Source organism: Herpailurus yagouaroundi, unplaced genomic scaffold (genome assembly GCF_014898765.1).
Source record: "Herpailurus yagouaroundi ecotype Mexico unplaced genomic scaffold, PumYag 28, whole genome shotgun sequence".
Classification (NCBI taxonomy): domain Eukaryota; kingdom Metazoa; phylum Chordata; class Mammalia; order Carnivora; family Felidae; genus Herpailurus; species Herpailurus yagouaroundi.
Genome location: NW_024412376.1, coordinates 11,817,081 through 11,842,161, shown reverse-complemented (window position 1 = coordinate 11,842,161; position 25,081 = coordinate 11,817,081). Strand labels below are relative to the sequence as shown.

The 25,081-nt window shown below is 40.9% G+C and overlaps 2 protein-coding genes across 9 annotated transcripts in view; one reads left to right on the top strand and one right to left on the bottom strand.

The window, feature by feature from the left end:
* Positions 1-1,687, bottom strand: part of FZD3 (frizzled class receptor 3) — a 96,929-nt gene extending 95,242 nt beyond the window's left edge. For both annotated transcript variants that reach the window (XM_040467001.1, XM_040467087.1), the window contains exon 1: positions 1,548-1,687. The gene's annotated coding sequence lies outside the window, so the exon portion shown is untranslated. The remainder of the gene's footprint in view (positions 1-1,547) is intronic.
* Positions 1,688-4,733: 3,046 nt separating this feature from the next.
* The window catches only part of FBXO16 (F-box protein 16), a 65,347-nt gene continuing 44,999 nt past the window's right edge, over positions 4,734-25,081 (top strand). For 3 of the 7 annotated variants that reach the window (XM_040466552.1, XM_040466664.1, XM_040466495.1), the window contains exons 1-3: positions 4,736-5,049; positions 9,926-10,060; positions 18,835-18,870. In XM_040466552.1, the coding sequence (XP_040322486.1) occupies positions 9,962-10,060; positions 18,835-18,870 (135 nt within the window). In that variant the 5' untranslated portion in view covers positions 4,736-5,049; positions 9,926-9,961. Of the gene's footprint in view, positions 5,050-9,925; positions 10,061-18,834; positions 18,871-25,081 lie in introns of all 7 variants that reach the window. The other 4 variants (XM_040466835.1, XM_040466775.1, XM_040466724.1 and 1 more) reach the window with 4 other exon arrangements.

Genomic DNA, 25,081 nt, shown 5'->3' with positions numbered 1-25,081 from the left:
AAAGGCAACAGGGTAAGAAAAGGGCTGCATCTTAATTAAATCTTGAGCTCCATCCTTCCAAGCCAGCCCAGTTAAGCTTTCACACCTCTTTCCTACACTTCCTAATTCTGAATCTTTTTACCTTTTTGTGGTAGCTTGTGGCTTAGTAGTTCACGTAAATGCCTTGTTTCCCCCCCCCCCCGGAGGAAAAAGATAGTATTGATTTGCTTAAAAGTATGTATGGAAAGCATTATCTTTCTTCTTAATAACAGAATTAAGGATTTGTCTATTCCTTAGACTGTCAGCACACCACTGAAGACTAAAAGAGGCTGAAGAGGGAGGTAACATCCCTCATGTCAGTCAGGTCTTTGTTTCCTTGCTCTTGTGGTGTTGGCTTTGCAAAGTAACCCAATTCCCATAAATAAACATTACAGGTCTATCAAAGCTACTTTTATGAAATAAGATTTTAAGATACTTTTATTTTTTATAGCTGTTAGTCTGCTCTGCTGCTGCATCTGCCCAAATTTAGGGAACCAAAATTAAAATTTTCATTTTAATACAGGGCAAAAAAATTGGATTTCTTTTATTGAGTAGATAACTTTCAACTTCAAATCTCTCCCGTGCCTAAATTGATGGCATGCGCTTTTGTTCTTAAAAAAAAAAGAAAGAAAGAAAGAAAGAAAGAAAGAAAAGAAAGAAAAAAGAAAAGCTTTCTCCTAGAGAGGAGCCGCCTAACTCCAAGTCTCCTGAGATTTAACGAGCCTCTAGGAAGATGTTAAAATGTCTTGAAACGTTTTTACAGCACCTTTATTTGCGAGGCCGTCTATTAATTACCCAGCAGTACCCCCACGGCAAATGCACATTAGCATAAAAGAGGGCAGCTGGGGGAAGCAGCGCAGACTTTGCAAACTGATGGGATGGAGGGGACAACTTCTAGGCACTGGAAAGAAGAGGTCGGCCAAATGCCAACACAACATCTAAACCTGAAGCAATTCTAACGTGGGTCTCCGGCCGGCCCCAGACGCCCAGGGCGCCAGAGCCCTGGATGCATTGTCCTCCCCCCGGCCGCCGCCGCGTCCTCCACCCACGCTCCAGCGAGCCGGGAGCGCCACACGCCCCCGCGGCGCCGAGCCAGGGAGCGGGCGCCTATCGCGGACGCCCTCCTCCACCAAGGATTTGGGCAAGGGGGAGGCGGAAGGGGAGCCGCGGTCCACACTCGCACAGGTTGCCCAGCGCGGGCTTAGGACACAGAGGGTTAATAATCTCCCGGGCGTCTGCCCACCTCAGCCCTCACCCCAAACTCGGCTCCTCCGCACCCCCTCGGCCCGCCGTCGGTCCCAAGGAGCCCCTCCGACGCCCCGCCACAGCCTGGCGCCGAAGGCTTTTGTTTTGGCCGCGACGAGAATAACGATCCCTGAGGAGGAGGAGGTGCCGGAGCTGCTGGTGGCTCCTCAGCACAGGGTTAGGCAGAGGAGCGGGCAGCCGCGGCGGCACCTCCTCATTTCCCACACTCCCCGCGCCCTTTTCCAGCTAAGCGGGACTGGGGAACCGCTCGCCTCGTCGCTCACCTCACATCTCGGGGCCGGGCTCCAAGGGGGCTGTAGCGCCGGCCGGGGGCGGCCACGGGTCCCTCAGGTAAACGGAGCCAGCGAGGACCGCCGACGCGCGCGCCGCTTCGGAGCAACCGCGAGCTTTCGGGAGCGCCGGAGCGCGCGGCCCAGGGAGCGAGCGCGCGCGCGCACGCACGGCGCAGGCGCGCTGCGCACACTCGGCCGCACGCTCCCATTTTGAGACCCAGTTGGAGGTGCCGGCTCGGAGCTTTCGGCCGGTCTCTACCTCGTGTTTGGGTGACGCCTTGCGCCAGTTATCCCGCTCCGGCGGAGTGGTTTCGAGCTCTGGAAGCGTTTCTCTGAAATGCGCTCAGCCCTCTTTGCAAAGCCCTCCCTCCCCCGCTGAAAAAGCGTGGCGACTCTTTACCCAAACTGGGGATTCTGTTATTGCAAGACCACCAAAACCTGTTCTACGAACGAGGGTGCTGACCTAGGGATCCGGGGTTGAAGGTGGTCAAGAGTAGGAATACAGGTGTTGAGGGTGGCACTGGGTGCAGATAGGAGTAGGCATCTGACCTGTTGCAGAGCTTCACGCTTAAACAGACAAGATACTTGCCTAGGGGCAGTTTATATCCTCTTTGCCAGCACCTTAGTGCACAGGTGGAGATTGTGGTTATTGGTAGCATTTCCCATCTTTTTCTACATAAGCCATTTCAGAGCTGAAAGAGTTCTTAAAGATCATCTAAACTCAACCTCTCATTTTTCAGACGAGGAAAATAGCACTCAGAAGGGTTAAATGACATCCAAAGTCACGCAGCTTTTTAAGAAAAAGTCTGGATTCATTCAAGGCCAGGCAGTTCTTTTTTTACTATACTGTTTTCCTTTTTGTCCCTTTTCAAGCTAGACTTAATAGGCATCATCTTGTTCTGTTGATAGCCATGGAACTTAAAGTATATTGATCCTGTTGCACAATGTGAATGTACTTGCCACTACTCAACTGTACATTTAAACAATGGCTAAAATGGTAAATTTGTGTTAAGTGTATTTTATCACAGTTTTTAAAAGGCACTGAATAAGTTAAATAAGTAATGAGTATTGAGCTTAGGCAGCCATAAATATAGTTTAACATCAGAAGGTGAGCTATGGGGAAAAGCAAAAATTAATATATGAAGCAACATTTTCAATTTTCATAGTAAATACTTGTGCAGTAACAGTTTTGGTTTTTTGTTTGTTTTTTAAAGTAATACTGATCCTCAGGCTGATTCTAAGCAAGACAGTGTGTCCTGTTGAGCCAACACTGGCTCTACTGAGGAGGAGTGAGGAGGCAAATAGTGTATGTGAAAATCTGTATGCGGTATGCACTTCCACATCCCTTGTCCCTGCAGAACCTCTGAAGATGTGCAGCTAGATGTACTTTTATGCAGTTTACACACCATCCTGTGAAAACTGTGAGGCATAGGACATATCATAGCTCACATGGGAAGTGAGAGTGATGTAGAAATTATCACTGCGTGTGTCAACATGATTAAATCTCAGAAATATAACATTGAAAAAAGTGAACTACAAGATATGTAAATTATGGTATCGCTTTAAAAACAGCCATATTGTTTGAGATCAAACATGCATCTATAAAAAGCATAAAAACTGGAAAAGGAGGCTACACACCAATTTCATAGATGGTGGTTGCCTCTAGGCAAGCGGGGAGGGAAATAAGATCTGGAAAATGTACAAAAGGGGGCTTCAACAGTTAATCACACACATGAAACGAAAATGTTAATGTTTTTTAAATTTTTGGTGGGGATACAAGGGTGTTTCTATGTAGTCTCTACATTTTTCTTTATGTTTGAAGTAATGTTGAAGTATTTCAGACATTGAACTGATGTGCTCACTGTGAATATAGCCTGAATGTTGTCATTCAGAACAGAAGGTAAGGAGTGTCTTCAGTTAGATGATAAGGTGCCAGACAAGAGGAAGCCTAGAGAGTGCTGGTTGAGAGGATGGTCAAAAGGGAGCTTATTTTCACATATAAGATTATTCAAATTAAACAGGGGTAACATGAGATGGTTTCTTTTATCCCATCTCTCTTTCATTCCATGTTCTAACCACCAATAGAAAGTCTTTAATGAGTGAGAACTTCGCAGAGAGACATAGCACTCAAACGGAATGTTGTTAAAACTGGTCTCTTGATGAACCCGTTTTGAAACCATAAATGTTAACTGGCAATGCTGCACATGGTAATTTAGTATTGCGTCTACTGCCTCCCCCGAGGTCTCCACCCCCCACCAAAGGCTTTGTTTACTCATTTATATACAACCTGATCATGTGGAAAAACCACAAGGCTGGAATTCAAACAACCTGGGTTCTAATTTCAGTTTGGCCACTCACAGACCCTTTGTTAAGTCAAGGAAAGCAACAATCTCTATGAGCTTCACTCTCCTAAGCTGGAGGTATGCAAATGTTGCCGATTTCAAAACTACAAAACACAATACAAACATAGGTTTACATTTAAGTTGGAGGAGAATATATTCTTATCTATTTTAGGAATGTAAGGTAGTGAAGTTTTGGGGGTTTTTTTATTTTGTGTTTGTTTTGGGGGTTTTTTTGGTTGTTGTTTTTGCTTGCTGCCCATAGGAACTGCTTTATATTTATCATGGAGCTCCTTCTGAAATTTTGAATTTTTGGTTGTTTTCTAGCACTTGTTTATAAGTTCTATCACAACAGTTATAAGTGGGGGCCTTATATTAGGTATTTACACATTGCATCTTTCAGTCTTCCTCATTTTTTTATCCTTGTGTTCTCACCCTGCCCTTTATTACGTGGTGGGTACTCAATAAATTTAATTAGACTGGATTGTAAAATTTTCTAAATTTGGAGTTATTCTTATTAAGCCATGCCATCTGCTGGTTCTCCGGTGTATCTGTCAGTCAGCATGAATTCCTCTTGAAATTCAGGATGAAGCATTTGTGAATTTGTGTGTTGGGCAATTTCCCCGTGTCCTCCCACTTGCTTTTGCAGGTGCTTTTCTTTAATTGAACCAGTCGCGAATTCTTTTTCCTCCTACCCTCTTTTACCTGTTGGCCACTCTTAAAACCTGGAAAAGTGGAGTTTGCATTTCGGAGCCTCGGAATGACCAGAGAAATATAATTGGGCATGCTCAGTTGGTTGTCCTGATTTGGAACACAAATATGTCTTGAGTGCTTGTCAATTCTGTTTGTTTCAGGATCAGATGCAGTTTCCTCCCAGCATTATATTGGGAGATTGCAGCCCCTCCCAACCTCTTGCGCTCTTGCTTTTTAATTTTATCCGTGTGCCCAATTTTGGAGCCAGCCCTTCTGAATCTCTTGGCCAATCAAGAGACCACACATTGTTGCCTAAGAGACCCCGGATGCCAGCGAAAGGGTTTATAGATGGTGATTGGACTACTGACTGGAAAGAAGGGTGGGGGCTGGACAGAGTCAAAGGAAAAGCTGCCATGGCAACACCAGAGCTTGAGGCTTGAAGAAGGAGATGAGCTAAAGAGGTGAGAGCAGTGGGCAGTGCATGAAAAAGATGGAGACTTTTTTGAGAGCTCCATTCTAAGATCCTCCTGGGCCTCTCGCAAGCCTTGTTAGTGTTCCTGGGGATTACATTTCGCTCCGTTTCAGCTGCAGTTAAAGTACCAGATGCCTCGTACTTGCGAAATTAACAACAACAATTAATTATTTCTATACCTAGCAAACACTCGCTCTTTGTATTGCAGTATAGTTTTTGCTCTGTCTCTACCCAGTTGAATGAAAGATGAATTCGTATTTAAATCTGACTATACCTTGTTGCCTGATAATTTCCTGATACTATCTGAGATCTCCTCTGATGATACTGCAGTGCACAATGAGTTGTGTGTTGGCAGAGAAACTCAATCTTATTCTCTGTGTATTCCAAATAAAAATCCGATAACCTTGAGTATAATTCCAGTGCTCAACTCATAATGTTCTGAGTTTTATCCTACATTCCTATTAGTTTTCGTCTTTAAACTGCTTCCCCACTATTGTATTCATTCAGTTGATTTAACAAATATTTGAGTACCAATTATGTAGTACTGGGATTCAGATTCAGGTGAGCAATGTAAGAAAATGACATGAGCCAAGAAGCCTCCGAATTTTGTACTAGTTGTTTTGTACCAAAGTTCAGTGTGTCTGGGTGGATAGTGCATGGTGTGAGGGGCTGGGAGATGAGACTGAAAAGGTCAATTGAGGTAAATTCTTAATGGACCTAGACTTCCATGCTAAGGAGTCTGGTTATGCTGTAGCCCTCAGAGAGCCTCTGAAGGTTTTTGAGTTGAAAAGTGACACAATCAACTGGTCCTTCAAAAAATACTTCCATTAGTAGAATGGTGGTTACCAGAGGCTGGGGGATGGGGAAAATGGGGAAACATTGATCAAAGGGTACAAACTTTCAGTTATAAGATGAGTAAGTTCTGGAGATCTAATGTCCAGCATGGTGACTATAATTAATAATAATGTTTTATACTTGAAACCTACTGAGTAGATCTCAAGTGTTCTCACCACACACACACACACACACACACACACACACACACACAAATGGTAGCTATGGGAGATGATGGATGAATAATACTTTGTAATCATTTCACAAGATATACATACACGAAAACATTAAGTTGTACATCTTAATTACATACAATTTTTATTTGTAAAAAATAAAACAAAAAAGCAACCCTTTCTGACAGTAGATTGCATGGTATATTAAAGCAGAGACTCTTATCTTTGTACCCCCTAACTCAGGGCTAATAGGTCCTTAGTATAATTGAATAATGGTGACAGTGTGAAGAATGGCTCAGAAAATGGGATTGGAGATTTGTGACCACTGTAACTTTACCAGAGGACCCATCCTTGCTGTTGGACATGGAACTAGAACCATACCACACATCGGGAGTTAGGGCCAAAGACCCTCTGTCTTCCTTTTTAATCAAAGAAAACTTAAAGGTCAACATTCCAGGATAGCAATTAAGGTGGAAAGAGGTCACACACACACACACACACACACACACACACACACACACACACACCAGCAAGCTTTATATGTGTAAGGAGAGGAAGACAACTTGCTTTGTCTTGCTGAAAGAGTGGGGATAGTTATTTCTTGTGCATGTTATATACAAGTGTCTGTCTTTGTAATAGTACTGTTTATACCATGAACATGTGTGTGCATGCAGATATGTATACTGCCCATCTGGAATGGAAGGAGGAGGAAAAAAACACAAAAGGATAATGATGAAGGCAAGGGCAGGACAACCCCATTTGAATGCTTCAGCAGAACTGTATTACCAAGAGGGCTGTTTCTCCTGGCCAGACCTATCTCCTTAAAGCCAAGTTAATTGAAGAGAAGCTAATTTAAATAATTTCTAGCTGTTAGGCACCAGGAAAAAGAGAATAGCCAGTGCAGGGCCTTAGGGAGGCCCAAGAGAAGTTACTTTGCCCTAATTCAGAAATTGTACCTAGCTTGTTTCCTATACAAACTGGAAAGTTCTCAGCTTACCGCAGGAATTTTTCACCTGGGGTAAGCAAAATGTTATATTCATGTGCATTTTTCTACAGAAAGGATTCCTAGCTGTTATCATATTCTCAAAAATCTTTATGGCCCTCAAAAAAAAAAAAGATTAAAAAGTAACAACTGGTTTAAAGAGAAAAAAGGTCAGACATAAATAAGAACAATACAAAAAGAAATATGTAATTTTTAACTGGGCGGATCTAGGCTCTGAGACCATGCTTTGTATCTATAATTTGCCCACTCACGTACTTTTATAGCTGCCAATTAATAATACTGTAATGAAATAATTTCCTATACCTTTTGCAATTTGGCTAAACATGTGTGACTCAGATAATTAGCTGTTAGAGGTAGGGAAGAACGTGAGTGCTGATCTGGGTCCTCTTTATATCAGTGGTATGGTGGCAGTAGGCTACTGCCAAGAAGGAATTGTGTAATGATGACCTTGTGGTTTTAAAATATTGGCTTTCTCTTCAGCTATAACTCAACCCTAAGAGAGAATATTACCTGTCGAGTGAAAACCTCAAAGATTTCAGATCTAGCATTTGGGGGAGCCCCATATCAGCCTAAAAGTAATGTTTTTTTTCTAAATTGTCCAAATTGTCCAGGCTTTGCTACCGTAGAATAATTTTTGGAGCCCATAAATCAGGCACGCAAGCCCTAGCTTCCTCGGTCACTACTGCTTTTTAATATGCAACCCATCTTTAAAGAACAAGGAAGGCAGAAGCAAACAGAAACACTGAGGATATATATTGAAACTACCATCAGTCTGCTTCAAATGGTTTCCACCTTAAAATATTTTGCTATGGCTCTCTAATGGGTTTCGAGACACTCTGTAAATGACAGGAAGTTCTAAGAAAGGTTGCAAGGAAGCTACCACTTCTTGAGACCGCTCATCTGTCAGACACTCTGCTGGACCAGTTTAATCTTCAAAACAGTGGTTGATGGTAGATGCAGATAGATTAAATGCTCACATAGATTGGGGGTCCCTGTGTGGCTCATGCAGTTAAGCATCCAACTCTTAATATCTGCTCAAGTCATGATCTCATGGTTCATGAGTTCACACCCCAAGTTGGGCTCTGCACTGACAGTGCAGACCCTGCTTGGGATCCTCTCTCTCCCTCTCTCTGCCCCTACCCTTCTCTCTCTGTCTCTCAAAATAAATAAATAAACATTTTTATGACATGCTCAGATAGATCGAATAACTTGTAAAAAGTTATACAGCTAGTAGGTTTTAGAGCCAGGATCAAACTTGTATGAGGTAAAAAGTTTTGTAATTTTTTAATGTAAGCAAATGTAATATTTTCTTTTTTTTAATTTTTTTTTCAACATTTATTTATTTTTGGGACACAGAGAGACAGAGCATGAACGGGGGAGGGGCAGAGAGAGAGGGAGACACAGAATCCGAAACAGGCTCCAGGCTCTGAGCCATCAGCCCAGAGCCTGACGCGGGGCTTGAACTCACGGACCACGAGATCGTGACCTGGCTGAAGTCGGACGCTCAACCGACTGCGCCACCCAGGCGCCCCAAATGTAATATTTTCAATGAAGCAAATAAGTGAAAGAGGAAATTTATTGCAAGAATATCAGGTGGCTCACAAAATGGACAAGAAAAGACAGGGGGCTTCTGAGGGGTGAGGCAGTGGGAGCAAATTAACAGAACATCAGTGCTATTGTGAACAACCCTTCAGTTGTTAGGTAAGGATGAACTAGCACCAGTCCAGCTGGCCTAGCTTGGTCTTATGACCCCATCTTGCCTGGGAAAGGGGAAGCCACCTTGATGAACCAACCCAGCAGACTCTAAACAATGAGAAGAAAGTAATTCTTCATGGAAATTAAAGGGTTTGTTTTCTTTTTTAATTTTTTTAATGTTTATTTATTTTTGAGAGAGACAGAGCACGAGCAGGGGAGGAGCAGAGAGAGAGGGAGACACAGAATCCGAAACAGGCTCCAGGCTCCGAGCTGTCAGCACGGAGCCCAACATGGGGCTCAAACTCACAAACCGTGAGATCATGACCTGAGCCGAAGCTGGACACTTAACCAACCGAGCCACCCAGGCACCCCTAAAGGGTTTTAATCAAATGAAGGCAGACATATAGTGGACATCTAAAAATAGCACATTTTCCAACCCAAATCTGTCCATCTCTAAAGGCTTGGCTTTGTCCATTATACCATTCTACTTTTTTTTTAAATTTATTTATTTTGAGAGAGAGAGGGAGAGAAAGTGCACATAAGCAGGGAGGGGCAGAGAGAGAGAATCCCAAGCAGGCTCCACACTCAGCGCAGAACCTGACACAGGGCTTGATCCCACAACCCTGGGATCATGACCTGAGCCAAAAGCAAGAGTCGGACACTTAACTGACTGCACCACCTAGGTGCCCTTACACCATTCTACTTCTTAAATATGGTGTCAAGCTAGAACCCTTGTTACTTAGAGGTCAGAAGGAGGAGAGGAAGAAAGACACAGGGGTAAAGATGGAGTGCTTTATACTGCACTATGGTTTTATAAGTTAAAATATTTCTTTCTGGCAAATGGGGTATATTTTTACCTGGGAATGATTTTAAACAGACCTGATCTGATTTCTAGTTCCAGCAGTTCCTGCTTCTGTAAACTTTGGCAGGGTGTGTAACTTCGGTGAGCCTCATTTTCTTCATGTGTAAAATGGGCTAAAATCTACAACCTCACCAGATTGTTGTGAGCTTTAATTAAGCATGCATGTAAAGTGCTTGACATGTAAAATGATCCCAGTAAATGTTCTTCCCCCCATTTTCCTCTTTCAACATACTAAAAGATGGTATGGTATTAGTATTTTTCATATTCTGAAGATTATATGATTCATTTCTTCTGATAGGTATGGTTTTTCTTATGGAAAGTATTCAGTTATTTCATGATGGCATTTGCACCTCCAAAAAGCATAGATGGCCCCAAAATGCAGACAAAGATGAGTACCTGGACACCCCTAAACCATCAGCTTTTGAATGACCGGGTAAGTGACCAGAGCTATTTTATCAATGAATCCATGCCTTAAGGCGGGGGGGGGGGGGGGGAGTATTAAAATATTAAAATGTTAGTTATCAAAATATGAGCAGGAATTGTTTAGGATTGTGTAATGGGTTAAAATAAAAGACAGATGTAGGATTTTTTTCCAAAAGCTTTTATTGAGCTCTTGCTATATGGGCAAAGCTGGTTGTAGACAGAATCTTTGCCCATGATGAAAATGTCTTAGATTTGCTCTTTCCTCTACTGTCGCTGCTCCTCTCTCTCTCATCCCAAGTGCCTTTTTTCTCCCATCACTGGTTCTCTGCTGGAATAGCCAGGAATGAGAGAGAAGAGGGTACTCTGTGAGGAGTTCCCCAAAAAGATTTTCTTGTTATAGTTGCGGTTACTGGATAATGGTGGACATTTAACCAAATAAATAAAATGAGTAAATCTCAACTGATGACTCACATTACTAGGCTTCTCCTAAAAAGTTTCTTTCTTACCTGCATTCTGGGGAAGCACGAGTAGAATACACCAAAGGATTGCAGAGATGGGAAGCTGAGTATCATGCTGGGGTGTGAGATTGGCCAGCCTCTGGGGATTTCCATTCCTGCTTCAGTTGGAGGCAGAATTTACCAACAGGCCTGTGAGCTCCTATTATCAATACCTATTCCAAGGACCACACCTCGTTGGCAGTAAAATACAATCAACATCAATAAAACTGACTTCATTATCTTGCTCCTACACACGAGTTCCTCCTCCTGGTAAAAGGCATCACTTTACACCAAGTCACTCGAGCCAGAAATCATCCTTCTCCCTGCCAGCTCTGGGTTGGTTTTCTCCAATTTACAAGCTCATAACTTAGCCTGTTATTGATGGCATAGAAGACATTACTGTTTCATAGTAAAACACAAGATTCTTGGAGAGACAAAGAACTTCGTTACTCACAGTGCAGCAAGCAGCTATAGCATCATGTTTGCATTATTTCTTGCCCACCTTGTCCCACAAGAATGCTATAGAAGGCCCAGAAAAATACTACACACCATGGATTTGTAGCACAAACCCTTACTGAGGAACAGTAAACCCACTGCTTTTCTTTCTTTCTTTTTTTTTGATCCAAGTTAGTTAACATATAGTGTAATAATGATTTCAGGAATAGAATTTAGTGATTCATCACTTACATATAACACCCAGTGCTCATCCCAAGTGCCCTCCTTAATGCCCATCACCCATTTAGCCCATCCCCCCACCCAACACCCCACCAGCAACCCTTAGTTTGTTCTCTGTATTTAAGAGTCTCTTATGGGTTGTCTCCCTGTTTTTGTCTTATTTTTGCTTCCCTTCCCTTATGTTCATCTGTTTTGTTTCTTACATTCCTTATATGAGTGAAATCATATGATATTTGTCTTTCTCTGACTGACTTATCTCGCTTAGCATAATACACTCTCATTCCATCTATATTGTTGCAAATGGAAAGATTTCATTCTTTTTGATCACCAAGTAATATTCTGTTGTATATGTATATACCACATCTTCTTTATTCATTTATCAGTCAATGGACATTTGGGCTCTTTCCATACTTTGGCTATCATCGATAGCACTGCTATAAACATTGGGGTCATGTGCCCCTTTTAATCAGCATTTTTGTATCCTTTAGATAAATACCTAGTAGTGCAGTTGCTAGGTCAGAGGGTAGTTCTGTTTTTAATTTTTTGAGGAACCTCTATACTGTTTTTCAGAGTGGCTGTACTAGTTTGGAAGGAATCCATTGCTTTTGTAGTAAGCAGTAAGCAAGTCTGCTCTTGGTCCCAAAAGGAGACAGTACCTCATTACTCAAAGTTGCCTTGCTCCAAGCATAACTTGGAGAAATGGCCCAAGGAAAGAGCAATGGCTCTCAGTATTCCAACACATTTAGGAGTATGAGAGGGAGGCCCAGGGAGGTATGTCTTCCAGCACCCCCTCATTTCCATATCCAATTCATTTTCAAGTTCTAGGAGACTTCCTTTTCATCCAGGCCTCTCTCCATTATTCATCTATATGCCTCCAGCTTCACCTTGTCAGTTCACACTCTCATCACCCTTTGCCTGATGCAGTGCTGTAACCCCTAACTGGCTTCACTCCCTCTAGTCCTACCAGTCCATCTTCTGCACTGGTCCCAGGATGATTTTTCTAAAATACCAAACTAAAAAAATTAAAATAAACATAAATAAAATTTTAAAGTAAAATACCAAGCTAATCCTATTATGTAAAACTGATAACACACCCTGCTCCAAAGAGTAAATTCCAAACCCCTACACATAGCATTGAGGATCTTTCTTAAGTTGACCTCAACCAACCTCTCAGTTCCTACCCCTGCCACTGCTTCCTCCCATCCTATGTCCAGGCTAACTAAGTAGCCTCCAGATGAGCCATTGTTGCCCCCTCTAAGCACTAACTCCAATACGATTTTCTCTGGAAAGCCTTCTCCTGCTTGCTTTTCTTTGCTCTCATCACTGTTTACCAACTTTCCCACTCAACTGCAATGTGTTGAGTTGAGATTCTGTCTTTTCTCTCTGTATTTCCAGTGCCTGATAACATTCCTGAAGCACAAAAGATGGAGTCAGAATTCAGCCATCCTCCCTGGGACCTCCTTCAACTGACTCTCTTGCCTTCTAGTCCCTAAATCCCTCCTTTCTTAGTCTGGATTTGACCCTTGCCCTCTAAACCTAACTGATGTGCTAATCACTCTGGCAAAGCAAGAGCTTCAGTCCTGACCCCTCCTGTTCACTACTTTCCTGTTTCTACTCTTCTGGTGTGAAACCTGAGTGACTTTGGGAGACAGATAAGCAGCCAGCACAGCAATCAGAACAGTGAGAAATAAAAGGGAGAGAGACTGAAAAGGAAAAAGATTTTTAAAAAAGTGAGGAAAGAAGAATGAGACATAGAATAAAAGGAGGGACCAGGAGAAACAAAAGGAAGGCAGAGAATGAGAGAGAGAAATCCAGCCTTCATCTGGCCATGAACACAAGTCTATTGGGAGCATTTTTTATTCAGCTCAACAACTGTTTATTGAGCACCTGTTTGTAAATGTTCTTAACTTTCCAACAGTTTATATAACAGCTTCTCTGCTTCCCCCCCTAAAAGTTCAATGTTTAGATTTGAAATCTGTTTCCACATAGAATTGTGAAGATTTTACACATATGTGAAAAAGTGACTTGAATTGAAATACATATTTGTTGGATGCCTTGATTTTCAGAAATTTTCTTTGAAAAATTGGAAGGAAGTCTTGATCGATTTAGCAGCTATGGAGAAAAAAAGTATCTTAGTTGCCTGATTGCCTGTTGCAGGTTGGTTTACTAGAGAAGCAGACTCTGGTATAGCATATAGAGCATCCACTGTGGAAGGCTTTCTGGATCAGCACTAAGGAAGGGAAAGGAGTAGAGGTAGGTGAGGGGGGAAAGGGAGGAGAAGGGAGAGAAGGTCGCAAGTTTGAGGCCTGGCACTGTAGCCACCAGCCTTTGTACTTCCATACTGGAGTGCCTAGCTGGCTCAGTCAGTGGAGCATCCTACCCTTGATCTTAGGGTCATGAGTTGGAGTCCCACACTGGGTGTAGAAATCACATACATACACTTCTACACCGACCATTCAGTAGATGCTAGCTGCCCCATGGAAGAGCCTGACCTTGGACAAAGCAGAGCTCTCAACCTCACGGTTAACAGCCAGCAGCACTCCCCAACAGGTGGAATAAACCCAAGGCAGTACATCACAGCAAGCATTACATTGTCTTATCTTGATCTTTGAAAAGCTTTTGTCTAGAAATGATAATTTCTAGAGATAATATTTATTTTGTTCTTTACAGCTCTCATTTTTTACCACAAATTACTTTTCGGTTTAGATTTTAGTTTGGAGTAAAATTATTTTTTTAAATCTTTGCATGTGTATATACACATATGTATCTATTTATATAAATGTGCATAGACACACACATAAAATTTGTATATGGGTATACCAAACTATTAATAGTCGTTTCCCCCAAAGAGGTGGATGGCACTGGGGGAGGTGGTCCTGTAAAATGAAAGCTTTCATTTTTTGCTTTACATAGTGCAATAAAATTACAAATCTTAAAACAATTTTAAAATTATGTAAATAAAAATAAAGAACAGTAACTCTGTGAATTGGAAATTCTGGTTTCAGATCACCGATAATTTCCTGCATGACTTGAATAAGTCACTTACTTTCTCTGGGTTTTACCATCATCCTTTATAAAATGAGTATGTTCAAAAAAAATAAAATGAGTATGTTCGACCAGATTACCTTGGAGGTTGCTTCCAGATCTAACATTCTAACTGTGCAAAAGGTATTAAAAAACAGATACCAAGGATACAGCTGGCCAGAAGGTGTCCACACAATAATTTCAAGGAAAGAAATTCTTCTTTTTTTTTTTTTTTTAATCTTTATTTATTTTGAGAGATGGAGAAAGCATGAGCAGGGGAGGGGCAGAGAGAGAAAGGGAGAGAGAGAAACCCAAGCAGGCTCTACGCTGTCAGTGCAGAGCCCAGCACCGGGCTTGATCCCACAAACCATGAGTTCATGACCTGAGCCAAAACCAAAAATCAGACGCTTAACCCACTGAGCCATCCAGGTGCCCCTCTACACTTCTAAAACAGGGCATTTGTCATCAATGACCACTGTAATTTTGAGGTCCTGTTTTCTGTTTTTGTTTTAATTTTGTCTTTCTTCAATTCTGTAGTAAAATGTAAAAGACATAACCATTTCAGACTGAAACAGGATCATAGACTTTTTTTAAAGTTTTTATTTAAATTCCGGTTAGTTAACATACAGTGTAATATTAGTTTCAGGGGTACAATATAGTGATTCAACACTTCCATACAACACTTGGTGCTCATTGGGTCACGGGATTTTAACTTCACAGCAGACTTTAAGCAGAGAGATTGAATTCAAATTTGGGTGTCTAAAAAATAGCATGATCAGCATAGGCAAATGTAACAGATTTCAAATTAATTTAGGCATTATGATTTTTGAGAGGAAGAATTTTTTTTCCTTTTTTTTTTTTTAAAGAAGTGATATCTTAATAAGGTTTTTTAAAAAAAAAATTTTTTTTTCAACGTTTATTTATTTTTGGGACAGAGAGAGACAGAGCATGAACAGTGGAGGGGCAGAGAGAGAGAGGGAGACACAGAATCAGAAACAGGCTCCAGGCTCTGAGCCATCAGCCCAGAGCCCGACGCGGGGCTCGAACTCCCGGACCGCGAGATCGTGACCTGGCTGAAGTCGGACGTTAACCGACTGCGCCACCCAGGCGCCCCTAGAGGAAGAATGTTTTAAACATACACATTTCTTTGCCATCTAGTGTTTTTTTTTTAATTTTCTTTTTTTTTTTTAAGTTCATTTAATTTATTTTTGAGAGAGAGAGAGAGAGAGTGCAAGCCAGGGGAGGGGCAGAGATAGAGAGGAGAGAGAGAATGCCAAACAGGTTCTGCACTGTCTGTGCAGAGCCCAATACGAGGCAAAGCTGAAACCAAGAGTCAGATGCTTAACAGACTGAGCTACCCAGGCGCTCCACCATCTAGCGTTTTAATTGAAAGTAACCAACATTTCTTTTCAAGTACGGTTTACAAATGTAGTACAGTACATGTTAAAAGGGTGTTCTGAGAAAAACACCTAGTTGCCATCAATCAGTCATAATTTAGGAGCCCCTAAATGTCTTACTCCTACACTGTAATGATGTCACATGGTGAAATATGTAACTTCAGTGTCAACAGACTAAAATACAACCGTAGGATTTTGACTTAACAGCAGGCTCTGAGTAAACTGTGATATAAACAGACTGCAGTGTACTGCGAGGAAAGAAGATCCATTTTAATATTTCTATTTTGAGTCAATACTTTGTTTTCCAGCTCTTTAAGACGATGAACCTGATTGCAAATCTTGGGAATGAAGACTTGCTCCAAACCAGAGAGTATAAGATTCTGAGTCTGACCGAGGACCTGACAAATAGCATGTCCCAAATTATATTTCTTGCAAGGGTAGAACAAGAACCATATCTGAGCTTGTCTAGTGGTTTTCCTCTCCCCACTCATTCCCATCAGTTTCTACTTGGGTCTAGATGCCTTTGGTAGGAACTGGATTTGCTTGGACCCGCTTAGACTTGGTCATTGGCCCTCTAAAGACTATTGTTTTAGCCTGAGTGACACTCCCCACCTCCCACCCCATTCCTTTCCTCCTACCTTCTTGCTGACTCTTCTCTCCCCTTCAAGTCAGTGCCCCTTTGTTTCCAAATGCCCCGTATTGTCATTGGGCACCATGATGGTCATCTCATCCTCCTTTTGAAAGGAGGTTGTGGTCTTGGAATCTAACCTTTTCTTATTCCCACTGTAAGGCCCAAGTATGGGCAGCAGTTCATTGTGAAAATAGGACTGGGAGTCAGGACAGGGGAGACCAAGGTTTAGTGAGGAACCCAGTACAGAGTTGAGCTGAACAGACAGACTGGAACGAGTGATTCTTAAAAAATTATAAATGTAATCCTTCAGGCCTCTGCTTGTCCTCTCTAACATAAGGAAATGAAAAGCTCTTAGGGATTCCTTTTAGCTCTAAAATTCTATGACTTTTGAAGCTTTTTTATTGTTGTTCAATCAGCAGATGCTCGTTGAGGGCCTGCCATGCAACCCATACAGATTATAGAGAAATCTGTAATCCACATGGGAACATAAAATGACTGGAAGCAACTAGACAGCCATAGCAAACCCTATAAACCCCAAGTGGAGTGTGGGCTGTAAGTGGAATATGAGTTGAGAGGAGCCAGATCCCTAGATATCAGAGAAGTGCTGGTGCTGGTGACTTGGATTGGGCGAAAGATGATTGACAGGCTTTGGTTAGATAGAGGGCGAGAGTCCAGGAAATATTTGAATCCAGATTTTAATTTTTTTTTTTAACGTTTATTCATTTTTGTGACAGAGAGAGACAGAGCATGAATGGGGGAAGGTCAGAGAGAGAGGGAGACACAGAATCTGAAACAGGCTCCAGGCTCTGAGCTGTCAGCACAGAGCCCGACGTGGGGCTCGAAATCACAGACCGTGAGATCATGACCTGAGCCGAAGTCGGCCGCCCAACCGACTGAGCCACCCAGGCGCCCCGAATCCAGATTTTTAAATCTTCTGTATTCTATAGGTTCTCTTCTGTTTTCATCTAGAAATCCTGAGTTTATCTGTTGCCATTATTTGAGAGTCCTAATAGCCCAGGTGACAGTTAACAGGGGGAAGGGGAGAAGGGCATTCTTTTTCTTCTTCTTTAATGTGCGAAAAGTGTTTACCTGCGATGTGTGAGATCTTCTGGCCAGGAGCAAAACCAATGTTTCACAGGCCATGAGGTTGCTGTTGGACCGATTATTTCAATTCTTATTTTCCTATGCCCTTTGAAACTAGAGTTTGAGAGTCTAAAAAAGGAAGGAAAGCATGATCTGTTAGAACATAAAACCAGCTCCTCACCCTCCTCCGCAAAAAGGGAAGAAATAGGCCTTAGCTTCTCTCCAAGGGGGAACATTCTTACAGGGCTGGAAAATCTAGGCAGTGCTAAGAGGAAGGGAGAAACATCAATCCCAATTTTGAAAGCTGCCAGTGGGGGTGTGTGTAGGAGTGAGAGAGACATTCATGTCTGCTCATGACTCTCCCTTGCTTCCTGTCTCCATAACACCCTCCTCTGCCACACATTCTCACATCAGTCTCCTTCCCTCATTCATTCTAATGCACACATGACTCCTGAAACCAATACTACACTGTATGTTAACTCATTTGAATTTAAATAAATTGATTAAATTTTAAATTTTTTTTTTCAACGTTTATTTATTTTTGGGACAGAGAGAGACAGAGCATGAACGGGGGAGGGGCAGAGAGAGAGGGAGACACAGAATCGGAAACAGGCTCCAGGCTCTGAGCCATCAGCCCAGAGCCTGACGCAGGGCTCGAACTCACGGACCGCGAGATCGTGACCTGGCTGAAGTCGGACGCTTAACCGACTGCGCCACCCAGGCGCCCCTGATTAAATTTTAAAAAAACAATACACACATGACTGATGCTCAGAAAAACACCTCTGCGCTAATATATAAATCCATCCACATTGCACTGATACATCCATAAGGATATTCATTATCCAGCAAACACAAGTATCTGAGTATCTGTAATATGCTTTGCACTCTATACTGGAAATGTAAAAAATGGATCAGACGTGGTTTCTGTCCTAAATAGTCTATAATAACAAACCTATACAGATAAACACTGACTTGTATGTCCAGAGGTGTGCATAAACACATTTCTAAGCCCACAGACATTTCAGTGCAGGTACACCCACTGAGGGGTGTTCATACCAAGATATAAAAACAGAGCTGCTCATTCATAAATTTCACAGGTTCTCGTACGGTTGATATTTGGGGGAGGATCTCCACTTTCCTGTTTTTCCTTTATCAGGCCTTTCATCTCTTTTCAAATTCTAAAATTGATTTCACTTTACAATTCCATTCTTTTCTTATTTCTTGCCTTTAAAAAAAGGATTACTTTTTCTTTAAGATGAATTATTCCCCATGGATAAACTGAAAAAAATGATACCTTCCCCAAGTTAAAAATAAGTAAAGTACCGTCTCAGGAATGAAATCTGTCTTTTTATACTCAGTTGGTACAGTCAAAAGACTGTCAATTTTTATTTATTGATACTTTAATGATGTCTTTCTTACAATGGGTATTTTGAACCATGAAATATAAAACCATTCCATTCTTTTTTATTTATTGCAGGTATTTGAAGAAAGAAGAGCTCTGCTTGGAAAATGGGTAACCATTCAAAATATAGTTACTTCAATGTTATGTTATGTCACATTATCATAGAGCCCAAAGAATTCAGTTTGAACATAAACATAACTGAACACTTATTGCCTGAGAAATTTAACTGGTACCATCTGTGTGAATCGGTTAGGGTTCTACATTCATGAAGTAGGGTTCCATCTCTCACAAAACAGCATTCAGAAAGGTGAGTTGGGATATGAGACGACTACTTAGTAACCAGCACGGTTCATCCATTGAGCTGCTTAGCATCCATCTACACCCTTCTGCCTCTATTTAAATTTCCAAAGGAAAGCTGTAACAACTTTATGCTTTTATTTAACAGGGTACCACTATTATTTACACAACTGAAAACTTTCTCACCCTTTCCTCAAGGGAGACACAGAGTCCCAGTGGTCATTGTCCTTCCCTGGGTCATGATCAATCTCTAAGCAGTGTTTACTACTCATCAGATTCCTCTCTGAGCCCCACCTGTCTCTACCACCCAAGAGAACTGAAAGCATACAGTCATGCCAAAATGTGTACGTGAATGTTAATAGCAGTATTATTCCTAATAGTCAGAGTGTAAATACCCAAATATCCATTAACTAATGAATAGATAAACAAAATGTGGTCTATTCTTTTTTTTTTTAACTTATTTTCAATGTTTATTTATTTTTGAGAGAGAGAGACAGAGCATGAGTGGGGAGAGGAGCAGGGAGAGAGGGAGACATAGAATCCTAAGTAGGCTCCAGGCTCTGAGCTGTCAGCACAGAGTCCGGTGTGGGACTCAAACCCACAAACCGTGAGATCATGACCTGAGCCAAAGTCATATGCTTAACTGACTGAGCCACCCAGGTGCCCCAAAATGTGATCTATTCTATGGTAGACTATTATTCAGCCTTAAAAGGGAAGGAAATCCTGATACCTACTACCACATGGATGAACTTTGAAGGCAATATGCTAAGTGAAAGAAGCCAGACACAAAAGGACAACTATTGTATTGACTCCACTTATATAAGGTACCTAGAGTAGTCAAATTCATAGAGACAGCAAGTAGAATAGTGATTACCAAGGGATGAAGACTTATTATTTAACAAGTACAGAGTTTCAGTTTGGGAAGATGAAAAAGTTCTGCAGATAGATGGTGGTGATGGTCACACAACAGTGTAAATGTACTTAATGCCACAGAACAGTACACTTAAAAGTGGTTAAAATGGTAAATTTTATGTTACATTTATTTTGCTAAAATTTTTTAAAGGTAAGAAAATTTTTAAATTTTTTGAAAGGTAGGAGAAAGGAATAAAGTAATGATACATGCTACAACATGGATGAACCTTAAAAATAATATGCTAAGTAAGGGGCACCTGGGTGGCTCAGTTGGTTAAGCATCCAACTTTGGCTCACGTCATGATCCCGTAGTTTGTGAGTTCAAGCCCCACATCGGGCTCTGTGCTGACAGCTCAGACCCTGGAGCCTGCTTTGGATTCTGTGTCTTCCTCCCTGTCTCTGCCCCACCTCCCCCCTCAAAAATAAATAAACATTGAAAAATTTTTTTAAAAATAATAATATGCTAAGTGAAAAAAACCAGACATAGAGGCTGCATACTGTATGATCCCATTTACATGAAATGTCCAGAATAGGCAAATCCATAGAGACACAAAATAGATTAGTGGTTTCCAAGAGCTGGGGGAATGACTCTAATGGGTACAGGCTTTCTTTGGGGAGATAATGAAGATGTTCTGGGGGCGCCTGGGTGGCTCAGTTGGTTGGGCATCCAACTCTTGATTTCAACTCAAGTGGTGATCTCATGGGTTTGTGAGATTGAGCCCCACATGGGACTCTGCCACTGATAGCAGAGCCTGCTTAGGATCCTCTTTCCCTCTCTCTCTGCCCCTCCTCTGCATGTGCTCACTCTTTCTCTCTCTCTCAAAATTAATAAATACACATTAAGAAGAAAAGAGGGGCATTCACTTTCAAATATCCCCTCTCTATAAGGAGAGCTTTTCTACTATTCTTCTTTTCTAATCTTATACTCTGCTAAACTTTTGCCTGCTGCTCAAAAAAAAAAAAAAAAAAGTGTTCTGGAAATAGATAGTAGTGTTGACTACACAACCTTCTGAATACACTAAAAGCCACTGACTTGTAAACTTAAAATGCCGAATTTTATGGCATGTGAATTATATCTCAGTTTAGAAAATAAATTAGGATTACTTAAAAAAAAAAAACTATCCGGGGCGCCTGGATCTCGCGGTCCGTGGGTTCGAGCCCCACGTCGGGCTCTGTGCTGACAGCTCATAGCCTGGAGCCTGTTTCAGATTCTGTGTCTCCCTGACCCTCCCCTGTTCATGCTTTCTCTCTCTCTGTCTCAAAAATAAATAAATGTTAAAAAAAAAAAAAACTATCCTTAGATTTCTCTAATTCATTATATGTAATATACTTGAAATACCCCATTTTTAAGCATAACGCTAACACTTTTTCCTTATGAGAGCATCTCTGACTAGAATGTAACTGGACAGGATGCCCTTTCCTATGAGTTACTGAAACTCATTTTCCTAAGGAAAATGGAAAGTTTTAGCCTGCTATAACAGCCTAAAGTTCTTAGGAAAGTTTGGGCTGCTATAACAAATTACATAGATTGGGTAGCATATAAACAGCAGAAGCTTATTTCTCATAGTTCTAGAGGCTGGGAAGTCCAAGATCAAGGCATGGGCAGATTCAGTCTGGGAAGATCCCACTTTTTGATTCATAGATGGCCTTCTTTTCACTGTAGCGTCACATGGCAGGAGTGGGGAGAGAACTCTCTGGGGTCTCCTTTTTAAGGACACTAATCTCATTCATGAAGGCTTTATCCTCATGACCTAATCACCTCCCATAGGCCCCACCTCCTAGTACCATCACCTTGTAGGTTAGGTTTCAACCTATGAATTTTGGAGAGCTACAAACATTCAGTCCATTGCACTAAGACTAACATAAATACTATGTCTTAATGTTCTTATTTGTTTTAGTTGGTCACCAATTCTTTTTTGTGTTGGTCTACAAGCTCCTGTCTAGGATATTTATTAGCCTAAGTACATTTTTAAAACTTATATACATAGTATATCTGGAAGGATACACAAGAAAAGAGGCAACATTGGTTTCCCCTAGGGAGAAGGATGAGTCTGGGACAAGGTGGAAGGGACTCCTTTAGTTGAATAGGCTTTTGTACCTTTTGATATTTTTAATCATATGAATGTATTACCTATTCAAAATAATAAAATTTTGGGGTGCCTGGGTGGCTCAGTCGGTTAAGCGTCCGACTTCAGCTCAGGTCACGATCTCACGGTCCGTGAGTTCGAGCCCCGGGTCGGGCTCTGGGCTGATGATGGCTCAGAGCCTGGAGCCTGCTTCCGATTCTGTGTCTCCCTTTCTCTCTGACCCTCCCCCGTTCATGCTCTGTCTCTGTCTCAAAAATAAATAAATGTTAAAAAAAAATTTAAAAAACAAAAACAAAAAACAAAATAATAAAATTTTATAAATATGCTAAAAATTAAGAAGTGAAAAACACCAAAATTTTAAACCTAGCAGAGTTTTTCTCATATCCTATTTACATTTTAAAACTAACTTCATACTTGTCACCAACAACTTAAAAAAAGACTTACTTAGAATAACTGTTTTTATACTATCATTCCAGTGGAAATCCCTGTATTAATATAACCAAGGCCAGTTCAGCCAGTGTTTGGTGTGACCAGCTTTTGAATGGTTGGTGGGATTACCAGTTGTTAAGTATTTTTAATATCACCCTGTATAAAATTCAAGGTCTTTAAACCTTTAAAAATATTTTGTTTATTCTTTTCTTTTACCATAGCTGATAGAAATATATTTGCAAAGATCACTAATTATCTCTCTTCTCCAATAGACTAGTTTATATAGGGAAGGCATAGTTCTATATTTTGCTCTTTGTATATTTCTTGACACGCCCAGACATTTAATAAATACTTTCTAAATGAATAAGTGATAATTACTGGTTTTTCTCTTTTGTCCAACATCAAACTTATACCCCGAATTTACTATGTCATGTGGTAGTCTATATACCTCCACAAAAGCCACATGAATTGAGTTTGAGGGGATTATTTCCAATTTGCCCTATTAATTTTCTATCTCCATTTTAGTTTTTAGATTTTTTTTGTTTATGTTTCAGGAAAACCATGAGACTGATAACATAAGAAATGCAGTGCCAGGGTGCCTGGGCAGGTCAGTCGGTTGAGCGTCTGACTCTTGATTTCAGCTCAGGTCATAATCCCAGGGTTGTGGGATTGAGCCCTGAGTTGGATTCCACACTAAGTAATACTTAGCATTACTTGGGCTTTTCATTATAGGGATCAAATATTGGTTTTAAAGCGCAATCTAGTATTAGAAGTAAAGTCATTTTTAAAAATAATCTGGACTGGGGTGCCTAGGTGGCTCAGTTGGTTAAGCATCCAACTCCAGCACAAGTCATGGTCATATGGTTCATGCATTTGAGCCATGCATCAGGCTCTTTGCTGACAGCTTGGAGCCTGGAGGCTGCTTCAGATTCTGTGTCTCCCTTTCTCTCTGCCCCTCCCCGGCTTGTGCATGTTCTCTCTCTCACTCTCTTCCCTCCCTTCCTCCTTCTCTCCCCCCCCCCCCCGCCCCCCGTCAAAAATAAATAAATAAACATTAGAAAAATTTAAAATAATCTGGTCATTGTGAAGTAAGACATAATATAAAACCTATCCAATAATAGTCCAAAATATATTTGGCCATAGAATGTCATTTTTGTTCATACATAAGTGCATAGTCTTATCTGATATTCTGTATAGTAACAAAATAATTAAGAGAAACTGCAAACCTCTTCTACTTTACTTGCTCCCTGCTACTACTTAATCCTTGATGTCTTAAATCTTCTCTGCCCTACAATCCTTGTTAGAAAAGGCAATTGCCTCCCAAGAAAAACAACTCTCCAAAACAAACACAGAACTATTTTGGTTGAAAAGAAAGCATCTCAAACTTTTTCTCGGCTTCTGCATTGTTAACAGAAATAATAGGGGGAAGCCTGGCTGGCTCAGTCAGTAGAGCATGTGACTCTTGATCTCAGGGTTGTAAATTCAAGCCCCATGTTGGGTGTGAAGATTTCTTAAAAATAAAATCTAAACAAACAAACAAACAAAAAGAATGTGTTATAAAGAATTTGAAAAAAGTAGATGGCATCACTTTTAATTTGCTGGCAACAACCGTAATCAGAGCTGAAATGCAAAAGAGAAACAGGAGAAAATATTTTGTAAATTGCATGATAGGTAAAGATTAATATCTAGGATTGTAAAGCATTTCTACAAATCAATAAGAAAAATACAGATATTCCTATGGAATAATGAGCTAATAGAAGAATGAGAAATATACAAAAATATACAAATGGCCAAAAAACTGAAATTAGAGAAATACAAATTAAAACAATGAGATTCCCAGTCCCTCCCTTTGCCTATGTGACAAAAATTAAGGAGATAGATAATATTTGATATAAGTAAGGATTTATTGGAGAGTAGGAGGATATGCTTAAACACAATTGGAGGGACTGTAAAATGGTAAAGACTTTTAAAAGACAATTTGACAGGATCAATTAAAGTTTTAAAGGCAAATGTCCTCTGAACCTGTAATTCCACTTCTGTGTTTCTGTACTAGAGAAATATTCACACAGGGCATGAAAAGGCATGTTTTGGAGTATTGCAGTTGGTTTGTTTTTGGGTTTTTTTGGTCTTTCTTTCTTTCTTTCATATTGGAAACAACCTAAATGGTATTGGTAGTAAATTGAGTATGTAGATCATGGTATAGCTATAATGAATGGATAAATGAGAAAATGAAAATACTATGAATGAATGAGAAAACAATATGCTCCAGGTTCATTAATATCAGGTCATTTATGGCTATATCTTGTTTGTTTGTTTTATTTTATTATTTTTTAAAATATTATTTGAGAGAGAAAGACTGAACAGGGGAGAGGGACCAAGGATGAGGGGGAGAGAGAGAGACAGAGACAGAGAGAGAGAGAGAGAGAGAGAGAGAGAGAGAGAGAGAGAGAGAGATTCTCAAGCAGATTCCATGCTCAGCACAGAGCCCAATGAGGGGCTTGATCCCACAATCCCAGGATCATGAACTGAGCCAAAATCAAGAGTTGGATGCTCAACCAACTGAGCCATCCAGGTGCCCCCTGTTTGTTTTTTAAACT